This window comes from Chinchilla lanigera, unplaced genomic scaffold, assembly GCF_000276665.1.
Source record: "Chinchilla lanigera isolate Chin_1 unplaced genomic scaffold, ChiLan1.0 scaffold00053, whole genome shotgun sequence".
NCBI lineage: Eukaryota > Metazoa > Chordata > Mammalia > Rodentia > Chinchillidae > Chinchilla > Chinchilla lanigera.
Genome location: NW_004955454.1, coordinates 11,258,451 through 11,285,301, shown reverse-complemented (window position 1 = coordinate 11,285,301; position 26,851 = coordinate 11,258,451). Strand labels below are relative to the sequence as shown.

The 26,851-nt window shown below is 40.8% G+C and overlaps 1 protein-coding gene across 1 annotated transcript in view; it reads left to right on the top strand.

The window, feature by feature from the left end:
- Window positions 1–26,851, top strand: part of Pxdnl (peroxidasin-like) — a 449,058-nt gene that overhangs the window by 157,050 nt on the left and 265,157 nt on the right. Inside the window, exon 2 of the mRNA XM_013520015.1 lies at window positions 17,302–17,373. Within this exon, the coding sequence (XP_013375469.1) occupies window positions 17,302–17,373 (72 nt within the window). The remainder of the gene's footprint in view (window positions 1–17,301; window positions 17,374–26,851) is intronic.

Genomic DNA, 26,851 nt, shown 5'->3' with positions numbered 1-26,851 from the left:
CTGCTTCTCTCCCTATCGGTCTCAGTCTCTCTTTTTGGTCCCCCAGATCAGACCCTCGTCCTCGTCTATGCTGCCATGAAGTCTATCATGTATTTACGCTCCAATCTGCAGATTTTGTCTTTTTAAACTGCACAATAAGAAAATTGTTTTAAATTTATGTTGTCAATATGCATTTAGATTTTATCACTTTATTAGGTTTTGGTGGTTTATTTCCTCTTAGAAATAGATCTCCTGGGGAAAATCTCTGAGCTTTCATTGTTCCAGCTGGCACACGGACTGACCTTTGTACAGAGACAGCCATGCCAAGGAAGTGAAGATGTCAGTCGGTTTGGTCCATAAAAGGAGAGTCCACGCTGGTATTCAGTACTGCACATCTTTTGAGAAAATTATATCACACCTGCTTCTCAGAGATACACTTTTGACCCTTCTGACTAGATCTATAACCTCTACCCAGTGCCTTTCCTCACCTGAATGGGTATTTGTTTATATTTTCTCGGGCTGGGGATTTAGCTCAGCGGCACAGTGCCTGCCTGGCAAGCGCGAGGTTGTGAGTTTGATTCCCGGTACCAGAAAAAAATGAAAACCAATAAATAAATAAATAAATAAATATGTTTTTTTAATCACTTGAATTGCCTTACTTGTTCCTGCTACCAAAAAGAGCCTCTTCTGATTTCTGTTCCCAAACAAATAACCAAACCAAACCAGAACAAAAAGAAACTTTGTCAAGGTTCATACAGACTATTTGAGAGCAGAGAGAGGGGCTCTTTTCTATTTCATTCTTCATAGTAGTAACTTGGACATATCTATTCATTCCAAAGTGTCTGTCACTCCTTACACAGAGAAAAGCATTTGTGACACAGAGCGGTGGTGGAGGAAGAGGGTATGTGCTATGGTTTGTGTCTGGGTATCCCCCCAAAGCCTCATGCGGTCATGGGGCAGGCTTTTAGAGTTTGATTGATTATGGGTGTGAGAGCTGCACCCATCCTGGGGTGGATAGTTTGCATATGTAAAGAAGAGGAAGAGGCTGCTTGAGGCCATTTCCTCCCTTTTGTGCTTGTTGCTTTGCTGTGTTCTGCCGCCATGAGCTGTAGCCCTCTGCCATGTGCCACTCTGCCTTGTAACCTGCCAAGTTTGGACTAAAACCTCCACAAACTGTAAGCAAAATAAACCTTTCCTTCCTTAACTTTGGGTGTCAGGTATTTTGTCCCAGCAATGAGAGAAAAGTAACCAAGACAGTGTGCATTTCTGGCACTGAAGTGAAGCTGGTGTTCCAAATGACCATTACCAGCCTGTTGTCCTGCAGAGCCTGAGCCTGAAGAACTGAGATTTATAGACTTTAAGGGTAAAGGAGAATGGAATGAAGATCTATAAGTAATCAAATGTTTGAGAGAGCCAGCTGGGAGTGGTCTGAGGTCACTAGTTTGGGGGAGCATCCGGGAGTGACAGTGGACTGGGGTTACTGAACAACACCTTGTTCAGTTTGCAGTCTCCCTTAGCATTTTACCATAGTGTAAGTTGAAAAAAAGAATTAGCAGATCACATAGTCATATGATTTGAAAGATGACAAACATGCTAGAGTATTTATTTCTTTTATGTTTTAGACCAAAACTCAAATCAATTTTCTAAATAAGTTTTGGTAAAAAGTGAAGTTATAGAGGTCCCTGTTATAATTTCTAAAAGCCATAAATGACAAAAGCTTGTCAGTTTTCTTTGGAACTTCTAGTTCCAAAAAAGACACGATTAAGATTTTTGTTTGTGAGCATGCAGGTTTCAAGTATTATGCAAAACTAACATTTCTCTCAGAGTATGGATATGCATGTATTTGTGCACCTGTGGGAGACCATACCTTCTGGCTGTGTTTTTCCACTGTGGTAGAATGGAATTCTATCTGGCCGCTCATCAACACAAGAATATACAGTAAGATTCATACTATTTGAAGCCAATCTACCAATGACTGTTTCTTGGCTGGAAACATACATGATATTTTCAAAGGTTTTATTGCTTATTCTTTGCACTCAACATTTGGATTTTCAGCTCTTACTTTTCTTTGTCTTGTTTTACTTAGAAATATCTTATGTTCCTCCCATGCAATGTTCAGTAATTTCATTCCTTTTCTATGACAAGGAACATTTACTGGTAATAATAATTATTAACCTGGCATAGACTGATAGTGACGCTATACCTAAATGTTGGGTTTACCACGAGTGCCGTTCAGGACAGAGCTGGACACAGATCACCCTTCCCACCATGAGGACACTTTGGTGGGCAGAGGTTAAAGAGATTGGCCATTGGCATGCCACAGTAGATCTCAGAGTAGAATTGAGTTTTCTTTCTATTGCGCCTACTGTATCAGCAGTGAATGATTTAAAAGTAGTAAGAAATTAGAGATATTGTTCCTTATGTGTGTTTTCTAGCTGAAGCGAGAAACCCTCATAATGGTGTTACTTTATTCTTTGCAAACCATTTGGTGAATTAGAAAGGATGTGACAGCATGCAGTATATTCTGTGTTCTTAGAGTATTCATAGAAGAATCATAATTTTATTTGTATGTGAAAAGTGCCATTGTAGAAATCAGTAATCCATCTATTGGAGCAGTGTGTCTTTGTTTTGGATTCTGAGGTCAGGGAAGCTAGGCTAAATTTAATTCTGACTAGTGTGGTCATTTTGCTTTCTACTAGTGTCTTTTTCTAATTCTTAGTTAATTAAATTGGGCCTTTGCTTGAACTTTACCAGTGTGTGTAAAGTTATGTGGTAAGTTCCTGCTGGCTTGTGGCCTAAATGATGCCCTAAAGTTATGTCTGCTAAGTGTGACCAACCACTTCCTAATCAGGGGGCTAATGGACATCCCAAATTATAAATTCACGAGGAAGTTGGACATGTTTCCAAAACCGAAGTTAGTGATTATAATCATTGTGGGATTCCAGTCTGGCAATAAACTGCTGACTAGAGGCCCCACTGACTTACTCAGTGTTCTTTTGCTCATCATAAAGCATTTCCCAGGAAATTAGGTCATCACAGAACGTTGTTTTCATTTTGGTTGCTAAAAACAAACAACACTGTGCTCTACTGGAAAATTAATCGAAGTCAGAGGACTTGAAATCTCCTGTGACAGAAGGAGGATGAGATTCACAGGTCACAGTCAATTCTGCGAGCTTTTCTACACCATGCTTCTTTGCTTTTAAAATCTGAATTGAAAAAAAAATGAATGATGCAGTTTCTTCCTACATAATGTTGCAGTGCTTATTTTTGATTGACCTATGGAAAAGACAGTCAATATTGTACATATTCACTCATTATCCATTATTGCATTGGTTTATGTATCAACTTCTAAGCAACTGCACTATGAAAGCTATTGTGTCATTTATTTAAAAATCACATTTATTTTCATTAATGTTTACTTTCTTCTGGGAAGAGTGCACATTCCTCCTTTTCTCCTCCCTCCCTCTCTCATCATCTGTCATTTGATATATGTTTATTGATCACTTATTTTATGCAAAGGCATTTAGAAGTGTATGAACTTTCGGAGTAGGGAATCAAATTTCTAGAATGATTTGGACCATTTGATTAAAATTTGTTAAGGTCTTTACCTCATCTATCACTTACAGGAAGAATAATATTTTGAATAAAAGATAAATTATTTAATGTATTGTGTGCATTTTTCCATGAGATTGATAGTGATAATGATGTCAGAATTGTGTGTAAGTAGATACGGATAATTTTCTGCGCTATGAATTATGATGGTGTGCTGTATACTGAAGCATAACATAAATTTATGTGAAGAAATTATAGATGCAATGGAAAGAAATTGGTTGGGCAAATTCCCTCCTGTAAGAGAGTTTTCTTTTGTTTAGCCTGTTGTAGTCTTAGAATGATCAACTCATTGGAAACAAAGCTTCTATTTTAAATAAACATTATAGTCTCAAAAAACTGGGAGAAGACAATGGTAACATTCATCAAGACACTTAGCTGGTTAGCTCCTTTTAAAAATGACTGCAACATCGGGCTGATTTCTGGATTTGGCGCAAGAATTCCTCACCCGTGACATCAGAAATAGGAAAGTAAAATGATTCCTTACTTTGGTGCTGAGCTGAACTGCAGGCAAATTCTGTTCTGGTCTGGTATTTCAGCAGGATGATTTTCAGGCATGGAAGGCAGAAGAAGCAGAATTGTGAAGACTAATTTTTTGAGCCCTAGTGAGCAAACATGCAAAGTAACCACATTCTAGAAGTTAGTTCTAAGCATGGTTCTAGGGCAAAGGGAGTTATAAAAAGCAGCGCCCTCTCTTTTGTGTGTTTTTAGCGGAGGAGCTGACTTCCAAACTGTTCTACTGTGAATATTCCTTGGCTGTTGGGATCACACTCTTGGCATTTTGTTCTGTCTTCCTTCCTAGTTCTAGCGTACACTAGGGTTGCAGACACTTAGCATCCGTAGCTCCCTGGGCAAGACACATTGCCAATGTCACTCACTATGGGGGATTTGTTTTATTTTCTTGATTCAACCCGAGGCCTTTGCACAGAGCTACCTCTTAAGCCCTTTTTATTTTTTTCGAGTCAGTGTTTCACTAAATGGCTAAATTGCCCAGGCTGGGTTTGAATTTGTAATCCCTCTGCCTCAGCCTCTCAAGGTACTGGGATTGCACTCAACTGACTATGGAGGAAAATATAGGATAAAAAAAACTGTGATAGAAAACCAGACATGAAAATAATTGATCAGTAAAGGAAAGAGGAAAGGTATTTCTACGTAAGTTACATGAAAGGGCACTTTGTGCAGTTTTCACTGTTTGTATTTAATGGGGCTAAGCTGAGGGGTAGCGTGAAAACCATTCTGTTTTTGGAAAAAGTGTTTTTCATGGGAATTCATTCATTCACCGGTCTCTGTGTTGAACTGCCACGTCCCAGCAGCTATGCAGAGGAGCCAGGAGGCGTCCTGCACAACGCTTGCGCAGTAGCAGCCGAGTTAGGGGGCAGCACCTGGGGGGCGTGATCAGGTTTTCTCTCCTGGATCAGGCTTTATAGAAGAGGTCATCATCAAGCAGGACTTTTGCAGGTGGGTGGATATTGTCTAGTAAAGGACAGTGGGAAGGAATTCCAACAGGAAAGGATGGCAAGATGAAAGGCATGAAAATATGATACATCTTAAAGAGTTCCAGAGATCGGGTGCGCTCTGGCACGGGGAAGCACCCGAGTCAGAAGCACTGGCGAACACGAGGGACGGAGGCGGGGAAAATCCGGTGGGTCTCAAAGAGCTCACAGGACACGCTCCTGGGCTCTGCTAGCAACAGAGAGCCCCACAGGATGATTTTAAAATAAATCAACAACTAAAAGATTCTCTCTCACAGAGAAAAAGCAAACAGCTAATAGCAGCAAAATCTTGCTATGTCTCCTACTCTGAGCAGCTACTTTTAAGGCGGAGAGCGACACACAGTCTATGAAGCAGTGTTATTCTCTGCTTATTTTGTTATGAAATTTTGTCTTTTTCATGAACTGAAAAATAACAACAAAAACGGCCAAATGGTTTATTTTCCTACAACAGTTTCCCACAGCTGCCCCCCAGAGGGCTGCGGGATGCACAGAGCGAGAGGGGACCACCGCCAGGCTCCTGGGGACGTTCACTTGTCGGGGAGTTGGAGCGGAGGACTCCAGTCACACGCTGTGTAGAGTCAGAAGGGAAAGTAGGAGTGACTCCTCGGCTTCTGATTTGTGTCTGGGTGGAGAATAAAACGCTGGGGAAGAGGAGGAGTTTTTAGACTTTGGTAGAAGCTGAGAGACCTTGGCGTATCCCTGTTACAAAGGAAAAATGGACAGGCGAGCATGAGGCACGGAAGATGTGGTAGGTATTGTCAATTAAGAAAAAAACACAACAACCAGAGAAATGCTTCAAACACTACTGGTTGATCATTATTAGGTAATTGCAAAAACATTTCAAGAAAGTATACATGACACCGTGGATGAGGGTAGTATTCAAAGATGTTGAGGCAAGCAGAAGTTTCTCAAGGCAAAAATGACACTTATATCAGCTATTTTAAGCAATAATCTTTGGTAACAATAATGAATAACAGGGGTGAAGTTAGCCTGAGATTGAATAGACCTCAGACCGGGCAGATATATGTACCCATTGCCTGACCAGATTTCCTTGCAGAAGTATTTTTTTTTGTATAAGTTTTCAGTGATCTTTGTGCAATTCAGTGGTAGTTACCATCAGACAATCATAAATGAGAATCCTCTCTTCATAACCTCCCTGCTGCATTTTTATTTTGTTAGGGTTGATACAAGGATTTCATTGGGATTTGGACAACCTTTACCTTCCTTTCATAATATTTAAGAGAAAGATAGTCATTCGTTACATTTGTATATGTGCCCAGTGAAAATGTCTTTTTTCACTATATGCATGTGTATATATATGTACGTGTGTGTTTTGTATGTATGTGTACATAGACACATTTATGCTTCCTTATCCTTAGCTATCTTTTGCTTACTTACTTTTATATAGTATTTTTAGGAAACAGCAGAGTGAAAGGAATGGCTTAGGAAGGTGAAAGTCGTGCTCTGGAAAAAGTGTGAGACAGGCTATTCAGAGAGAAAGGAGACAACCATGGCGAGCATAAGGAGGAAGGGAGTGAGGTCATCAAATGCCCCGGACAGAGCAAGCCAAAGGACAGCTCTCCAAGTGTGCTGACGGCCCTTTCTGATTTTGAGGGAGACCTAGGCCAGACGTAGGAGAAAGCGGTGGGAAAGGAAGCATGCAGCTTGCAGAGGGTTGAAGAAGGAATGCAACAGAAATGATAGCTGTGGAGATTTATTTCTTTTAAAAATGCCTTTTGGAGTTCTTTTTAAAGTTGTTATCTTTGGCATTCAAATATTAGCATAGGAGACAAAGCAAAAATGTGCGATAATTCGCTAAAATTTTTACCCCACAAAATCGGCAGTCCCAGACCATTATAAAGGCTGAGGTCTGCATCAGCTCGCTTACATAGCTCCAAGAATGAAAAGGTTGATGTACGGAGACTCGGTTTCCAGCTGTTGCCGGAATGATAGGGGATATGTTTCCCGGCACACTGCAGGTCCAGGATGTGACACCCAGGCTCTAAACTGCACGTGGCAGTGACCAGCTTCGCTGTTCTCACAGAGGAGTGTTCACGCTGCTGACTGGGTGCTTTTCTTTGCACCCAAAATTGCAATCAATTTTGAATGAGCAGGAAAGGATGCTTTAACTTTTCATGAAAGAGTACTTTTCCATCCATATTGATAAAAGGCTGATTTTTATTTGCTGATGTTCTTAAAGGTCACTTGTATGCTGCTGAACAGAAACCTAAGTCTACATTTGTCTTACAGTTCTGGTGTTTCCCCTGTTCCTCTGTGAACCTCGGATGGTTCAGTCTAAGGTATTTTTACTATTTTGATTAAACAGTCCGTGTCAGTACTATTTGAGGGATGCTGATTTTCCGTTGTCTATGCACAGATACTTGGATAAGCCCTTTGCTCATCCGGTGCTCCCTGATTGGCTGTTTTGAGGAGGAAGCAGACACTGTACGTAAACAAAGCAATGTAGCATTTTAGAATGTTTAGTAGCAGAATTATATTGATGCTGGTAATATTTTGACTACCAACACATAAAGCCCTACTCTAAAGAGCACTGCGTGGGTTCTGATGCTTACTTCTGAGTATCATTACATAGCTTTCATGCTGAGGAACTCTTCTGAGAGTATGGGTGAGTCCCATGCTGCATGACTGGGGGTGGCCCAGGCAGAAGCAGCCTCTGAAGGCTTCTTCCCCAACCTCTGTGTTGTTTTCTCTGCCACTGCAATATCCTGGGAGAAGCACAGGGGATTGCAGACAGTAGCTGACATGAGTGCTTCCCTGCAGGAATGAGGGGTAGTTTTGGAGGCTCACTATCACTACGCCAGTGGGGCAGACAGTCCTAGTTTTGGCAGCAAGGGGTATCCAAGCGGATAGTGCAGGTGCAAAGCTGTCATACCGCGCTCTGCTTCCCCGTGACCTGCTTCATGTGTGCTCCCAGAGCAGCATGGTGTCCTGGAGATCTCCATGGGTGTGCGAGAGACCGAAAGAAAGGGCATTTCCAGAGAGGAAGAGCATGTGTGACGGTGGAGTTGTAACAGTGTGATCAGGGCATGAGGAGAGTGTTAAGTTTATGGCGCTCAAATCTCAGGTTACCACCTACGTGGTCAAGAACCAGGTATGTGTGGGGAAATGTTTCTGACTCCCCTACGCCACAGCAGTTAGCAGTCCAGCAGTGGGAAACAGGAGGGACACTCATGATCCATACAGTGCAAGATAACAACACAGCCAGACATGATTTCAGCAGTTCTGTGTTTTCTTTCTACGTCTAGACAACTTTTATTTGCTCATGTACAAATGGCCTGGTGTTGTCTAGCGAAGTCCACTGACTCTGACCTGGACGTCATCACCTGTACTCAAGGGCATTTGAAAGAGTTGCACATAACCTGCAGAGAGAACATAAAAAGGTAAAAGTTATTGTGTAGTATAATACTGAACCTAGTCCTAGGAGTTTGCTGAATAATTCATGTGAAAATTAAATCTCATTATTCTGAAACATGTTTTCAACAGAATGACAAAGTTAGTAATGTCTTAATGAAGAGGCCGCCACGCTTGGGTTTTTTTGCATCCAAATTCACTGGCAGCTACTTATTCCCCCCAAAAGACATTATTTTATACAGTGTGCGGTGTTGTTACATGTGAGTCAAGCTTTGCTGTTGGCCGCTGTTTTCACACACAAGTAAAGGTGACTCATATCACCCCCAAGACCTATCCTTCTCCCACTGGGACACTCAGAACTCATTAAGCCATCCCATTTGCCTTGAAATCATTTCATGATCTGCAAAAGAGGACTACATTTTAGTGACACCTGCTGGAAGGACCAGGAGTGCAGACAAGGAAGAAATCTGGACCAGGCGGTTTGTCAGTTTTAAAGGTTTCCTCTGGGTTTCGCTGCTCAGGAGTACCGTGGTTCAAAACGATAACACCCTCCTTACCTGTAGATACTTCTAACCACGTGAGTCGTGGGGCTGAACACTGGTCTCAGTGCTGACTTACCTTGGGCAGGTTAATAGCTTCCACTGACAGTGTTACCGTCAGCTCATTTGTGGGACTAAAGGATATTAGCCGCAATCCGGTAACCTTTGAAAGAGAAGGAACTGAGTGTGGAAATCTCATTGCTCCTCTTCCAAAGGGGGGAGTTTCCTTTAGGATGACGAGTGGGCATTTTACTTTCATGGGATTCGGGATCACGGGGTGCTTGCCCATCCCTGGGGTCTCAGTTTTCCCACAATCTGTTTAAAGTCAGGTTGGACACTGGCGGCAGAGCACATACGCTGGAGAACTGCTCCCTGTGACAGTTGCTTTGATTTGAAGGGAAGGAGATGTTCTCATCCTCATTAGCAAGGAGCATTTGTATTGACCTTTAGCTGGGATGGATGCACGAGTTGTTCCACTTCTGCCTTTCCCTTCCTTTCCTCTTCTCTCATATGTGAAGACAGAGATTGGACCCATTGGTGTGTAGGTTGGCTTCTTTTAAAAGGCCTGGGAGGTGTAACTCAGTGGTAGGGCATGTGCTTAACATGTGCAAGGTCCTGGTTCGTTTCCCTGCATGCACATGCAGACACACACACACACAGACACACACGCACACACACACATTCAACCCCCCACCCAAGTTTAAGTTTGTTTAAGTTACAAAAGTAGTACTGGTTTTCTGTTAAGAAAACACTGAGACGTTAAAAACAAGCGCACCTTTTTAGTTCGTGTGTGTGTGTGTGTGTGTGCGCGCGCGCGCGTGTGTGTGTGTCCTTGCTGTCTTCCAGTTTTAACTGTCTATGCCCAGCTGGCAGTGTTTAGAGCTTTAAGATCCATAAAGTAATTGATTTCCTGATCTCAGGGATTTAGTGAACAAGCACTGCGGCAGAGAGAGCCTCAGTTCTGCTTGGTCTGATCTATGATCTTGAAAAAGGGATGAAAACTGTTTCTAAAAAATAGTGTGGATCTGGGCTGAGAATTTCACTGAGGAGCAGAATGAAGATGCCTGCTGGAAGAACTGTTAGAAAGTTCTAGTGTCCTCTTTGAAGCCTTTATGGTTTTCTTGTCTTTGTGTACACACTTGAGCCATTATTGTGGATATGTAGCTAAGTATTACGTATATACAAAAAGAAAAGAAAAGAAAAAACTAAGCCTGCTATCGCCTGACCCACACTGACCACAGGGAGGGCTCCCATGGACTCTGCCTTCCTTCCTTGCCCCTCACTGCATGGTCTCTGTGCAGACTTTGCTGGACTCAGCATATTCCAGCGACAGGGGAGATGAGTGTGGAGAGTTGATTTTAAGAAATTCGTTCCTGTAGTCCTGGCAGTTGGCAAGTCTGATATTTGCAGGACAGACCAGCAGACTAGAGACTTGAGGGGCAGAATAGCTGAAGTCCAAGGCCAGGCGGGAGGTAGGATTTGTTTTTTCCTCAGGGGACCTCTGTCTTTTTCCCTTAAGGTCCCCAGCTGATTGGCTGATGTTCACCCATGTTACAGAGCGTGATCTGTTTCACCTGAAGTCAACTGACTGAAGTGTCAATCACACTGGAAAAATACCTTCAGAATAACATTGAGATTATTATTTGGCCAGAAACTGGGTACCATGGGTGTCATGGCCCGGCTGAACTGACATAGGAATTGACAGGCCCCACCAGCAGCGAAGGTGGCCGCAAGCCCCGGTGACGTGGCATTTGGTGGGCAGATAGCACACTGGAGCAGAGGGAAAACCCAAGAGCGTTCCTCGGCTGGGATCACTGGCGCGAGTCAGGTAGGACACGTGCTGAGCATGTGCTCTGAAGGCTCTGTCTCAGGTCTGGAAAGTGTGTTTCTGATTCCTACACAGAAAGATCCACAAGACCAAGAGTTTAAGCACACTTTGGCTTTTGGACAGCCAGGAGAAGCAGGGAGCGAGCTCTTTGGTTCTTCCTGTGCCTGACCCTGGGGCAGCAGCAGCCGTGGCAGTGCCACAATGCCATGCATGAGTGGGCCGTGCAGTTGGGCAAGGAGTCAGAGTTGTGGTGGCTCATGGAGCCCAAGTCAGAGTGATCAACTGAGGCTGGGCTGAGGGAGTGGAGTACTTACTGTGCTCAGCTGCCAAGAGCAGCCTGGGGCAGGAGGGCGCAGCCCTGGGGCCGGAGGGCTCCTTGCAGATCAAAGGACAGCCCAAGCTGGGTGCAGTGGTGCACACCTGTAATTCCGGCTAATTAGAAAGATGAGGCAGGACAACCTACCGAGTCTTTCAGAAACAGCAACTTGGAGAGATGCTGTCTCAAAATGAAAAAGCAAGAGAAAAACAAACAAACAAAACCACCCGACACAAAAAAGAAAGAAAAGAAAAGGGTGGCTTAGCCCTTCAGAGTCATCTTGCTTCTTCCCACCCGGCAAGGAAGCTTGGAGCGGGGAGGAACGTCCTGCATTGCTCTTACATTCCTCTCTGCCCTTGAGCGCTTTTGCCACTGCAGTGGCTGAACCGTGTCACCACCTTCCACAGAAGTGCTCTGGGCTCGAGGACAGAACTGTGTGATGTTTTTCCATGAGACAGGCTTTCTGCCAGAATGAGTATTTCTCGATTATTAGAGCAACAACTAACACACACACACACAAACAGAGAGAGAGAGAGAGAGAGAGAGAGAGAAGGCCTGTCAAGACAGTGCAGAGAGCTTTGACTTCGTGCCTTTGCTCTCTGAGCACTGATTCTTTGTTGCAGGGGCCGAGTTCCCACTGCTAACCAACACGGATGCTGTGTCCATCCCCTGACACCATGCAGAGGTCTGTACCGTAGCTGGACAGGATGCGCAGCTGGGCCTTACCATCCGGAAGAGCTCAAACTAAGGCTTTTAATTTTGTCTCTCAGTGACATCACACATTTGGTCTGAGACTAAACTAGGTTAATAGTACTTCATAGAGCTCACACACATTCGTCTTACACCTGAAACTGGACTGCGCCATGTGTAGGGTATGCATCCTGTAATGTAGTCTTAAAAATGAATTCTGTGATTGTTTTGTGAAGTAGTTACAGACACTTGTACTTTTTTCTGTATTAACTGCTCATTTGCTTAGTGTTAACATAAACTGTGGCAGATATATATATATACACACATATGTATATACATACATTCTGGTTAAAAAATATATATACATATATATACATATATTTATATATACATATATCTATATCATATACATATATGTAGATATATGTATATATATATTTTAATCGGAATATTTGGGATACAGTGAAAATAGTTCTTTTATTTTAATTTTTATTAGTACATGTTTGCTGTACCTAAGATCACATTCATCGTGTGGAGTTGGTGCACACCATCTTAAATTTTTTATATCCCCTTCATCTTCCCTCCTTCCCCCTCCCTCCACAAGGACCAAACTGCGGTGTTTATAAAAGAACCTGGGAACCTCAGGACCTGACAAGGCCTGGGCCTCTGTCTGACTGTACGTTTTTCCTTGGGCATTTCTGCACGCTTGTTGTGCAAGTCTGTCATCCTTTGGGAGGATGCAGGGTGGCCTATGATGGGGTCTCTTGTGTGTTATCACCTAAAGGGCCTGGGTGGCAGACCCCATGCCAGTTCATGTGAGGCTGGACCACTATGCTCTCTCTACCTGCTGCTTCCTCATCCTTGGTCTATAGCAGGGAGGAAAAAAGAATCTTCTGGATTGAATTCAAGCTAAAATTGTATCTCCTGTTGGTTAAAATACTGATCCAAATTGCTTCCTATGAAGAACATTCAATATTCCTCTCTCAACTTTGTCAGCTTGGGTTGGGGGTGGGTAGGGGAGACAGACAGAGACAGACAGACTGACTCTTGTTAACCACTCCTACTAGATTCCATGTATTAGATTTTATCCTTCTCCGTTGACTAGAACAGCTTCCAAACTGAGTTTCAATGACTGATGAATGGAATGAAAATTGTGTTGAGTGGTGAATGTCATTATCATGAGCATTCGTTCATCAGTATCACAAATGTCACTATAAAAGCCATTATGAAGAACATAATTTTCACTCAGTGTTAGGTCCACTTTCTGTTGCTGTGACAAAATACCTAAGATGAACAATTTAAAAGGAAAGGTTTGTTTGGCTTGTGCCTTCAGAGGTGTTAGTCCATGGTCCCTTGGGCCAGTCATCCTGGGGCTATGCCAGGGCAGAACATCATGGAGTGGAAAGTATGGTAGCCAGGAAGCAGAAACAGAGAGGAAGCGGCCAGGGTCTCAAGTATTTCCTTCAAGGGAATGCTCCCAGTGACCTAATTTCTTTCCACCAGATCTACTCCCTAAAGATAATACCATCTCCCAATAGCATCATAAGCTGGGCAACAAGCCTTTGACACATTCAAGATCCAAAATGTGTCACATAAAGGTGTAAAGACTGACAGTAAGACACTACATTTTAGGTTAAGAGAAGTTTTATGTAAATGAAAAGTTTTTGAACAAGATATAGGCAACAAAAGAACATGAATTATATTTTTGGGTAAAATTTACACAGATAGCAGCATAACACAAATTTGGTGGTCATTTGAATTCAAATGATCTAATTTTGAGTGTAATGATATAACAATGTATTTAGCTTGTGCCTTAGTTATTTTTCTTGTCGTTAAGACCAAATACCTGACACCCAGGGTTAAAGGAGGAAAGTTTTATTTGGTTCACAGTTGTAGAGGTCTCAGTCCATAATCAGCTGGCTCCAGAGCAGGGTGCCTTGGCAGAGGGCATCACAGAGAAGAGTTTATGGTGGGCAGACTGTAGAAAAGCAATGAGAGAGAGAGAGAGAGAGAGAGAGAGAGAGAGAGAGAGAGAGAGAGAGAGAGACTGATTCATCTGTCTGTCCCTTATATTGTACGCAGGCTACTCGCCCTAGGGCAGGTGTAGCAGTCAAACCCTTAATCCCAGCATTAGAACATGGATCAATCATGAACCCTAGATTCAGCCATCTCTAAAAGCCCACCCCCCCTAACTGCATGAGGCTTTGGGGGGACATCTAGACACAAATCCCTGCTATAGGCAACAATTTGCAGTGTCCTGGGTGCAATCCTAAAGGGCAGGAATTAAAATTGTGAAAGGAGGCCTTTCTTTAGAATGTCTGTTTGATGTCCCTAACTAAGATTTTATATGTGAGAACATCCTCATTAAAGGAGATCATATTAATTGCATATGTATTGTGCATTTGTAAATTGGGATTTACTGGAAAAAGACCTCTGGATCTTTGACTGTGTTTTGCTTTTCAGGAAGAGACTCCCTGAGTGTGAATGGAGGTGGGAATAGGGTGCGGGCACTGTCTGCACACCGTGCTTCTCACAGTCCACACAGCAGCCCTAGGAGTCTCCTACAGCACCGCCTCACAAGAAGGCTTTGCTGTGGTGTCAGGAGAACTGATTTCTACCTACACATGAAGGAAGACAGGGAGGGAATTCTGATAATAAGCACACATAGCACCTTGAATTTCAATCAATGCAGTGGCAAGTTTTAGTCATAATTTGGTGATTAGTTCTGGCATTATTTTACATTATTTTCAATTACTTATCTTAGTGCTATAATGTAGAGTTGGGAATAAATTTGCAATTGGTATCATGTTGTAAAACCAAGGATATGCATATCCCATGATCTACCAATCCTAGTTCTAAATATTTACCCTAGAGAAACATTTCCTCACATACACCAGGAGATGTGCATGCATGTTTCCTGCAACGTCGTTTGTAAATGATGATGCAAAATACTGGGAACAACTGAAATGTATCTCTAAGGGCAGCTATGAAGGAACTGTGCTCTATGTGTGTTGTGAAATGTACATTGTGGAACGGGGTTAGGACTAAAATACCTGAACCTTTATGTGTGGACAAAGAAAAAGAAAGTTTTACTAGTCATATAGACTTTGATGCCTGTTTTTGTAAATGGAGAAACACTTAACATTTTATATATTTATATTATGTTTACCTGCGTATTTTATATGTGTACATGTTAACTTCATTTACATGCATATATATGTGTTCCTGAAAAGAGTATCAAACTCTAAGTGCTGTTTCATCAGTGGAGGTGAAGCAGAGATAACCTTAACATGGTGCTTAAAGAGATCTGTGCTGCATCTGCAGTGTATAAATAAAAGCAAAAACGTGTAGTTATAAGTAGAGGCAACTATGCCAATATATAAGCTGTAGTTAATTTTGGGTGTAGACAATAGCATTATTATTTTCTCATTTTTACTTTTCTGGATTTTTCAAAGAAGGAAAATGGTTCATCCTTTTGTGTTTGCTGTCCTTGTATTGTTGGAATGTCACTTTCAGGGAATTATTAGGAATTATGGTTTAATCTAAGAGGGAAGCCTTTTCTGTATCTATTAATTTAAAGCTTCTATTTTTAAAGTAAACCAGTGGTTCTACAGTATGTGGGTCTGTGTAACTATGTCATATATGCTCATAGGGAGGATCTCATACAACTTGAAAAACTGCATTTAAAATTATAAGTTACATAGAAATATTGAATATATATTATATTGAATCCAGGACTTCCACACTGAGTTACATCTCCAGCCTTTACATTTTTTTTTTTTGAGATAAGGTTTCACTGGATCGTTAAGTTGTCTAAGCTGCACATGAACTTGCAATCTTCAGTATTTCTGAATTGCTAGAATTACAGATGTGCACCATCACGCCTGGCAGACCAAGCTTTTGTGGTGGTAAAAATTTTATTTTGGAACATTAACTTAATAGAATTAAAAACAGTTTTCTGCTATTGTAGAGTGAGAGTGTTTTTTTATTTTAGTTTTCAACTAAGACCCTAGTGGTCTATAAAATGTCCTTGATGGGTTCCCCTTGGATTTCAAATTTTAAACAAATATTTCGTTTCTCTTCTGTGTTCCCCTGTTAACAATAGACATTCAGCTCAAATTAACTAATCACAGTGAGAATTAATAGCCTTATGTATCTGAAAAATTGAGGGGTAAATTTGGTCTCAAAGTACACCTAGTTGCATGGCTCTGTCACTTTTCCTAACATTCTGTCCCCCTTGGTCTTATTTTCGGACTGACTCTTTCTAGTCCAGGGAAGGGAGATATGAGACCCATAGATGATTATTTTCGTGAGAGATCAGAATCACAAAGACCTTAACTGTCTCACTGGGCAACCATAACACTCATGAGCATCACCAGCTGGTCCTACTTGGGTCATATGTTCCACATAAAGAGGCAGCTTCAGGGAGAAGCTGCCCTCAACTGACCTCCAGAGGTCCCTGTCTGGGCAACACTAGGCGCACCATTGATATCTCCACCTTACTCAGGTGCGTGCTGCAGTGGATTTCCCGCTGATGGGAGGGTTCATGCCTACTGATGCTGAGTCTACTGTATGAGCACAGCATTTATTAGTTCCTGGACTGTACCCTGCATACCATATACCATTGTAGTCATTTGCTAGTCAGCCCTTACTGAGCTATCCATACACGACACAGGGACCATATCCTGCTCACCTTTGTATTTCTATTACTTAACCCAAAATGTGACACGAGGCTAGCACTCAAAAGTTTGCAAGCTAAGTAAAGTAAAACTATTAATTGCTGAAAGAGAATGTCAGTGTGAAGAAACATCTCTCAAATTACAGTCATGCACCACTTTATGATAGGGGCACATTCTGAGAAATGCTACTAGGTGATGTTGTCCTTATGTGACCATCACAGAGGTCTGCTTAATGTAGGAGCCTTCATATCACTAGCTGATATAGTGTATGGAACCATTGTTGTATGTTGTTCAGCATTCATCAAAATATCATTTAGGGCTGTGTGACTGTAACTTTTTTTTAAACTTGTTTTAATACTTCTTAGAAGGCCATTGTATTACTAGGCTATGAAAAAATTAATAACCTTGTCTGAATTAAATGAGTTTCATTGAGCTGATATACATTTTCTAATACATTTGGCAAACCATATTTAGTTGGCACATTGCCATATACAGTATTTGTTTTGATGTCAGAAAAATACAGCCTAAAGTAAATAATATTTAGAACTTTGATGACTTCTCTGGCTACATTTCTCTGGCATCTTTGGATTAGCACAGGGCACCAGATAGGAACAATCTGCAATAAGCAATGTACCTGCCTAATGATTAGGATGTGATACGCACTAATTCTGTTAAATTGTGTTTAGTCATTTAGTGCTATATGTTTGGCTACAAAAGAAGAATTAGGTTGTAAGTCTCTGGAAATAATGACAGAAAGGAAAACAACATATTTTTCTTCCCCTTTTTATGTTCTCAGGGACTTGAGGTTTAACAGAATAAGAGAAATTCCAGAGAGTGCCTTCAAGAAACTGGAGAATCTGAACACTCTGTGAGTATTTATTGCTAATCTGTGGGGTTTTTGAAATTATGAACTAGATTTTTTTGCAGTTTGCCATGAGGGTCATTTTCAGAGTGTTGAATAGCCAACAAAAGAATGAAACTTTGTCACAGGTCTTGTAACTAGCAAAATTCTCTACCTTCTCTCCATTGCCATTATTTTTCCTACCTTCCAAATTTGGGGGATATTCCTATTTATCTGTCATTTATGTTCTGTTTACTTAGAAAAGCCTCCCAGGGCCAGGGATATAGCTCAGTGGCACAGTGCCTGCCTGGCAAGCATGAGGCTGTGAGTTCAATTCTTGGAACCAAGAAAGAATAGAAAAGATAAGAAAAGGAAAGGAGAAGCCTCCCAACATTGAAGAAACTGGGGGGGGGGAAAGTGGAAAAATGGTTAAACAGTTTAAATGTTTAAACATAGGCCCATAGCACGAAAACAACAAAAATGGAATTAAAACTTGTAACTTCCTGACTCCCACACACAGGATTTCTCTTCTTATTTAAGATATTACAGAACATTCATGAAAACATGCAGATGAAAAAGGACAACTTCATGGCTAAGCAGTGATAAAAATTGTCAGTGTTTGGAGCATTTATTTCATTCACTCAACAGATACCATTTTTTCGTTGTGTTCTTAGCACTTTGTTATCTGTGGATCCAGACCCAAGTACATGTGACCCATCTGTGATGTAACTGATAAGCTCACCCTTTGGGGAAATCAATAATTAAAGACCAACTGTAATATATGGATAATTAAGAAGTATAGTAAGTGCTAGAAAGAAAAAGAGGAGCGTTGAGAGATGACAAGAGGCTTAAACATCTTAAGAGTGCACACTGTTTCATTTTGGTTTTTTTCCGGTACTGGCACTCGAACTCATGACCTTGCACTTGCCATGCAGGCACTGTGCCGCTGAACTAAATCCCCAGCCCCAAGTGCACACTGTTTGAAATCATTTTATGTTGCACTTAGATTAACGCACAGAGTGAACGCACTGAGAGTTTGGACTCTCTGATGTGGTTAGACCACATGAGTGTACTTCTCTGCCTGTCACAATATTTTTGTAGTACAGTACACAGTTGTATCAACGTGACTCACTTCTTACCATCTCTTGGTTCCTCCTAGCTTTATTGTTGAGATCAGGACTTTACCATTGTACTCTTTCCCATCTGTCTTCTTCCAGTAACTGATGCCTGGATGCACACGTTATTATAATATTTCCAATTACGATGATGTGGGCATTCCAAGAAAGTAAGGACTGCAGGATTTATTTTTTGTTTTCAATGAAAGCAGTTACTCAAGGTACCATGAGCAAAAAACTTTCCTGGGATGCTTGTGGACCCCAGAGACCGATTTAGATCTCTCAGGAGGGCTCAAAGATTGGCATTTTAATGAGTATCTCTTGGGGATGGGTGTCTGATTCTTGGGGTGCACCATTATTAATGTCTTCTCTCATTCTCTACTGAAACATATAGATGATAGATCACCAAATATCTTGTTTATCAAATTAATATCAAATGTTATAAAATGTTATCAAATCTTTTTATTAGAGATATTTACCACTAAAATGTTTTTGGAGAATTACGATAAACTGTTGACTTCTGTTGAGATTGAGCCACTTTTTTGAATTACAGTAGACAATTCATTAATAGCTAATGAATAATTCAGTTGTTCTGTAGAAATTATGCTTATTATTAATTTGCATCTAGATAGTTTTATTATAAAATCATAAATAATAATTATGCCTCATGCTTCATTCTGTAGTAGCTGCTTTATGTACATAGTCTCCATTTCATGCTGTTATTCCTGTGGAAGATGTCAGCACTTCTATTTTACTGATGAGAACTTTGAGCCTCATTTGTCCAAGTTCATACAACCAAGGGTCGCAGTAGGCTCCACTGATAGTTTGATCTGTGTACCTCTGGGCTATATCACTTCTTTTGTGAATTTCCCTGGAATAACCTATGGTAGGTCATCTAAATAGTAATGTATGATTGTAAATGTACGTGTGTATGTGTAAATGTGCATGTGTGTGAATATGTGTGAATGTGTGTATGTGCAAATGCATGTGTATATGAGTAGTGTGAATGTGTGTGAGTGTAAGTGTGAATGTATGTGTGTTTGGGAGTGTGTATGAGTGTGTGAATATTGTAAATGCAAGTGTGTGAGTGTATGTGTGTGAGTGTGTGTGAATGCGTGTGTGGTGAGAGAGTTTTCTGTTCATAAAATAACTAACAAATGAAAACTATTGAGGTAGTGGAGAACATGTGTTAGATCATGTAAAAGAAGACTCAACAGTCTTTACTAATTATTTTGTAAAGACAAAAGGATATTTGGATAAAATTTTTAAAATAGTGTTAAAATTTCTTTAAATTTTATTTTAAAGAGAATAAAAAAAGAACAGTAGCAAAATAACAACAACATAGGCAAAAACCAAACAAAGCAAAAACAATAAAAATGATACAGGGTTTCAGAACAAAATGATAAGAATTAATAGTGGTTGTTATATTACATACTGTCATCTTCAATGAAGTTGCGCAGATTACCAGATGTAAGAATGCAAGATTGATCAAACCATTAAAGATAATAAAAAATTTTTAAAAAGCATTAGAAACGATACAGAGTTTCACCAAACAAGATGGTAGGAATTCAGCAATGGTTGTTACATTGCATATTGTTATCTTCAAATTAGTTGTTCAGATTACCAGATACAAGCATGTAAAATTGGCCAAAAATACGTAAGCACGAATTGTTCCTTTCAATCAACCACTAGACGTCAGCAGTACAGTTAACATACTGTAAAAACTTTTACAGAAGAGTATCAAGTTTTGACCGTCTGGGTCGTTCACCGACACAGCAATGCAGAGCAGGTGAGAGGTTTCCGACTCCCTGGGCCACCTTCACGCTAAGCTGCGTAGGCGCTCCTCCGTTCTCTTGCACTTGAAAACAAATGATGAACGTGCTGCTCCTATGCTATGAAGGGGGGCATTTCTCAGGAACAATTATCATTTTTGTACTAAACCCAGAGCTTGCCAAGAGGTTTATTTTTAAAAATTGTGAAAACATTACGCATTGCTGAAGCCTAACAGCTGCAGGGTGAGCTCATGGGTGCTTTGTCTAAAGACTCTGGCTTTCGCCCCCAAAGTGCATCAAAGCAAGGCTCGGCAGAGCGTGGTGACTCACCAGGCTGCGTCAGCCTTCCGGGTTCTGGGTGGAGCTGATAAGATGAATACATCTGGGAAGCAGGGTGAAGTTCCAAGGGGGACGATTCGATTATGCTTATGAAGAAGGTGTCTGTGGCCTAGAGGAGCAATAGGTAATAAATGGCAAGAGCGAAAGTCTAGACTTTACTTCAGAAGTAAAAGAAATGCATGCTCTTAGTTTATTTTTTAAAAAAACTGAAAAACACAGATTCGGCAGCAGCTGATGTGCCTGGTTTGCCTGTGTTCTTCTGGAGAAAAAGTTCTGATTAAAGGCAGGGCCCTAACAGTCTCGGGGCACAGCCAGAAGTCGGTGTCATTTCCGGTCCTGAGGTAGTTTTGTGAATTTTGGGGGCATTATTTAAGTCTCTAAATCTTACTTAAATCTCTAAACCTTAATAGTATTTCTCTTGAAGTTTTATTTTAAAAAATTTAAATGAATTACAAGCACGATGGCTGTTTTATACCTTTTACCTTGTTAACACATTGACACACACTAATTACTCTGTCTTCACACACACATATGCATGTGCACACACACACACACACACACACACACTTGTGCATGCATGTACATATATATTCTAACTTGGCTGATGAATTTGCAAATACCTTGCAGATATCATGATACTGCATCCTTGATAATTTATTGTCTCCTAACAGCAAAGACACACTATTTAATGATGGCAATATCATTTTCATACCCAAGAAGAGTAATATTTATTAAGTAATATTATAGTACTTAGAGACCATCTTCAGTATCCCCAAAGTTGCAGTTGTAATCATTTTCCTTCTCAATCTGGGATTCATAATGGGTCTTGGTAATTGTCATTTTTTAAAAATAAATATTATTTAATCTAGAACACCTAACTTTTTTTTTTTGTCTCTCAAGACATTACAGGCTTTAACCATCCAAGCCTAGTCAGGAGCATAGTCAGGCTTTATCTGATTATTTCCTCCTGGGCAGCGGTAGTGCTGCTATTTTTGATTGACTTGTTCAGTATTTGTGTTAGCCAGTTTTCATTACTATGACAAACACTAAAATAATTAAACTATAAAGAGAAAAGGTTTGTTTGGCTGGTGGTTTTCCTGGTTCTGATATGATAGGGCTGAGACCCACACAGAACCAGACCAGACCTTCCGACATGAGAGGAGTCAACATGGTGGGCTGCCCAGCAGACTAGGACAGCAGCTAGCTGAGCAAAGCGTGGGGTTTTTAAGCTTTTGGGGAGGGTGTCTTTGGGCCAGAACATTTTTCCAGAGGAGGAGTCCATGGGCCAGAACAGCCCAAGCAGGGCAGGTTGCTTGTGGGTCAGAACAGCCTGAGCAAGAGGTGTCCATGGGCTAGAACAGCCCGAGCAGGGGGTGTTGTTCATCAGAGTTGAATGTCTGGTTCTGCCAGGGTGGATGAGGGTGAGGTAGGCTTTTGTCGAGGGGAACTGGAGGGGAACAGGTGAAGAGGAAGGAGTTTTTATTAACTCCTTAGTAAAAGAGCGTAAATCTCCCAGGGGGTGGTTGTCTTGTGACTTATCAGCTAGATTCCATGATTCGGTTAGATCCATTTCTTTTAGGCCTCTTCTGCGAGTCCCAGAAGGCAGTGGCAGGGAGCACTGGCAACATTATAGCCGGGAAGCAAAACAAGGAGGACGAGGACTGGGGTCCCACAGTCACCTCTGAGGCCATCCCATAGAGATCTGAAGATCTCCCACTAGGCCCCACCCCTCAGAGTTTCTACCATCTCCCAGGTGTGCCACCCAAGGGACCACGCCTGTAGTACATAGGACCTGGGAGGTAGTAGAGAACCAAACTATGAAAGTGGTACTTAGAGTTTTACTATATCCTGTTACCCAACAGTTTTTACCTAATGATCTTAGAGTCCATTGGCCACTCTTCCCGAATCTATTATTTCATTCATGATTGCAACATAGTTTTCTAAATATATATCCTTGTGCATTTTTTGGTTGACATTCTACCCTAAGAATTTCTTTTTGATTCATTTTAGTATCATTATGTACTCATGGATTTTGTCCCCATTGACTGTGCTGTAATTTGCTACTGCCATTATTTTTTCAGTAAAGTTATCTATTTTTTTCTGAGGCTAAATTCTGTATAATACTTGTTTTTCTTAACACACCACATGTATTATGTCAAATATAACCTCATCTGTGTACTATTATGGTGGGATGATGTATTATGTTGGATTACTGTCATTGTAATTCCTTTGGCATTTCTAAGGCCGATCAATGATCAAAATGTTTCTGTCTACAGTTACCCCGGCATTTTCAATCAATATCTTTTACACACCATATAAAGAACATTTATGTGGTATAATTACACTTACTTTGAAATACTAGGATTCTAAAGCTAAGAAAAAATCCACCATTTAAAATATCAGTGTTTCCTGTCAAGGATATTTCAGTTAAATTCATTCAGTACATAACAGTATAATTTAACTCGTGATAAAAATGTTAAAACACAAGGTCTTCTGAGTCATTTAGTGTCATTATTATTTTTCAAGCTTGGATTGTTCCAAATTTGACCATAGGAACATTTTGATAGCTCTGAGCTCTTTAGTCACATTCTCTTTATCTTTTTTTTTAACATTTCTTATTCTTTGACCCAAGACAGGCTAAGTTCATTTTGAACTTTCTCTGCCACAGCTCTGTAAAGTTAAGTAATCTTGGTTTCTTTTGGATAGAAATAATATTTAGAGGTCTGGGAATGTAGCTCAGCGGCACAGCCCCTGTCTGGCAAGCACAAGGTCCTAAATGCAACTACTGGTATGCATACATAGAAAAAAAAATAATATTTAGAAACAAAAATCTTGGCTGTTAAACATATAACCCCTCCCCAAGTTTACACTGCTACTGTCAGTTCAAATCTGACAGCATGTGGTTTTTCCTTGGTATTTTTCCCCAGTTTCATATTTATGCATTCCTTTTGACAGTGAGAATTGTGGTTTCCAGTCATAGCAATGCACTTGTACTTACTCATTTTGTGTATTTGAGAGAATAATTTTAGAACTGTTTATACAAAATACCACATTACAACAAACATACACACTGATGGTCTTTTTACTGACAGTCAATCAACATGCTTTGCTTAAATTACTGAAATAAATTATTTCTTTACTCAATTTCTTTTTCAGTTAAATTTGTTAGTTTCCTTTTACATTCATTTTTAGGACCCGTTTTTATCTGTGTGTATACAGTTGGCCTTCCATGAAGATAAATACTGCATCTTTGGGTGCTCCCAATCACAGATCAAAATTCTTTGAAAAATAATTGTATCCTTACTCAACATGTGGAGACCATGTTTCCAATTATTATTCCATAAGCAATTCAGTAAAATAACTACTTAGATAACATTTGCATTGCATTCACTAGTATGGATAATCTAAAATGATTTAAACTGTACAGAAAGAGATGTGTAGGGTACATGAAAATACTACACTCCTTTAATAAGGATTTAAACATCCATAGGTTTTAGTAGTTATAGCATCCTGGAATCAATCCTGCATAGATAATGAGGGATAACTATAATAGCAACATGTCTCAAAAGTCAAAAGTGTATAAAAAGATATTTTAAATCTCATTACCACCCTTAGCTTTCTACTCTTTTAGCAGACATGCAGTGTAGGAGTAGCTGTTCCCTTGGTTGTAACTCTATCATCCTTACATTTGTTTAGCAGTGATAAACAAACACGTATTCAAAGATGCATAGATGTATACACTAAAGAGTATAAATATCTGTATACGTATTTCACTTCATCTTCTTTCTTCCACAAAAAGTGGTATATTTTACCTCTCATTGCTTAATAATGTCTTCTGGAAATCATTCCATGTGTAGTTCTATATTAGTCCCTTTCCCATCAGTACGAGAAAATACTCAACACCCACAATTTAAAGAAGGAGAGGTTTATTTCAACGCACTGCTTCAGTTGATCAGTCCATGGCCAGCTGGCTGCAAAGCAGAAATGGCATAACAGAATGACATGCTGGTGGGAAGCTGTTTATCACACAGTAGCTTGGAAGCAGAGAGAATGGAGGAGCTGGGGACAAGAATACAGTGACCCAGTGACCTACCCCTTCCAAAGACCCCCATCTTCTGAACATGAGACTTCTGGGGGGAAGTAACCATAACATTAACCATAACATTTTGCCCCCTGATTTTCAAAAGGCACATGCCCATCTCATTATGCAAAATGCATTTAGCCCATGCCTAAGAGTTGCCAGTCTTAAGAGTTCCAGCACAAAGTCCAAGTTTAAAGTCTCCTCTGAGCAAACTCTTAGCTGTGAACCCCTGTAAAATTCTTTAAAAAGTTAACATTGCCTACATATGATGACACGGGATCAACTTTCCTATTCCAAAAGGGAGCACTAGGGAGAAGGAAAGGAGTGGGGCCAAAGCAAGACTGCATCCTAGTAGGGCGAACATTGCATCATTCAGTGCCGTGTACAGCAACTGGGACAAGTGTGCGGGGATGTGGACTCAAGGGGCAGGAGAGGTCTTGCCCCTGTGTCGCTGCCAGCTGTACCCTCACGACCCCTCACTTAGAGTGTGTCTGCCTGTTGCCTGTGAATTTCCTCAGCAGGTGATCTACATTTCTGGAGTCTCCAATTTCCTGCAGTCTCCCCAGCCATTCGAGTTTTACCCTCACAGCAGTAAGTATTGTCATCTCACGGCTCTTAGCAGGAACTGCGATCCTGTCACAGAGTTTTGCTTGGCTTTCTAAGCCTTCTCCTGAAATCTGAGTGGAAACTTCTGTGGCTGTATAACTCTTGAATTCTGCATGCCTGAAAAAAACAGCACAGTGTGCATGATACCAAGGTCTGCCCCCAGGAGTCTGGCTCCCTTAGAGCACAGCTGCTGCAGCTTCTAAGTGCCTCAATGGATGAAACCAGGGCTGTGCTTCCCTATACAGCTCTGAAGGAGCAGGCATGCCATGAGCTCTCTTTTCAAATGAAAGATTTACAGTCTGACATCGTGGAGCCTGTGACGGTTGAGGTCTTATTGATATCTGGGATGCCCTCATGCTATCCTTCTTCTTGTCCCTGTTCAAAGTACTTGGCTTCTTTTTAATTATAATCTTTTTAGCAACTATACCCTTGTTTGACCTAACTTTACTAATGCTTTCTTTCTAGCAGAACTGTAATTTTTTTAAAACATTAGCTCTGCTGTTTGTTCCTAATTCTCACTATAGATGTGGCTAAAGTTGGCCATGAGTACCCATGCCACAGCTTGAATATTGTGCTGTCTTCAGATTTCCTCCACTAGACTAGTTAGTTCATTGCCCCCAATCTTAATCTCCTGCAATGTCTCAGCACATGGGCAAAAGACAGACAAATTGTCTGCCAGAGAGTTACACACATGACCTGTAGTCCAACTGCCAATGAAGTATTTTTTCCCAGCTGAAACCTCATGAGCCTGGACTTTGTTGTCTGCATTCCTATCAGCACTCTAGTTTTATGAACTCTGACCAGAATCATCCATTAAGCTCTGCCTATAGCATTCTGGGTCTTCTGTAGCCTGCATTGCTAAACATTAGCAAACTTGTCCTGAAAGCCAATTTGAAAACTTCTGAATTGCATGGTCAGGTATAGAGCAATGAAAACCCCACTCCTGGTAGTAATTTTGTGTGAGTAACTTTCCTGTTGCCATCTCAAAGCACACACAACTTAAAGGAGAAGAGGTTTATTTTGACTCACCGTTTCAATGGGTTGTGTCCAGTTTAAGCTGGGTCCAAGACAGAAACAGCATGGCAAGACAGTATGGCAGAGGAAGGCTGTTCACTGTGTGGAGGCCAGGAAATGGGGGAGGGGGAGTCGGGAACAGGAATCCACCCTTTCAGTCACACCTCAAGTGACCTGCGCTGTCTAAGCAGGCTCCACCTCTGAGTGTGAGCATTCTGGGGGCCATGTTAGATCTTAACCATGAACAGTTAATAAAAGTTTTCATGGAAATGTTTTTATGGCACTATTGTACTCCACTTTGTGAGCATACAATAGTGTATACAACTGTTTTATACACATGATCATTAAAATATTCCTCCCCCTCCCTCCCTTCCTTCTGCTCTTCTCTCTTTCTTTCTTTTTTCTTTTTTTCTTTCTTCCTTTCCTTCCTTCCTTCCTTCCTTCCTTCCTTCTTTCCTTCCTTCCTTCCTTCCTTCCTTCCTTTCTTTCTTTCTTTCTTTCTTTCTTTCTTTCTTTCTTTCTTTCTTTCTTTCTTTCTTTCTTTCTTTCTTTCTTTCTCTTTCTTTCTTTCTTTCTTT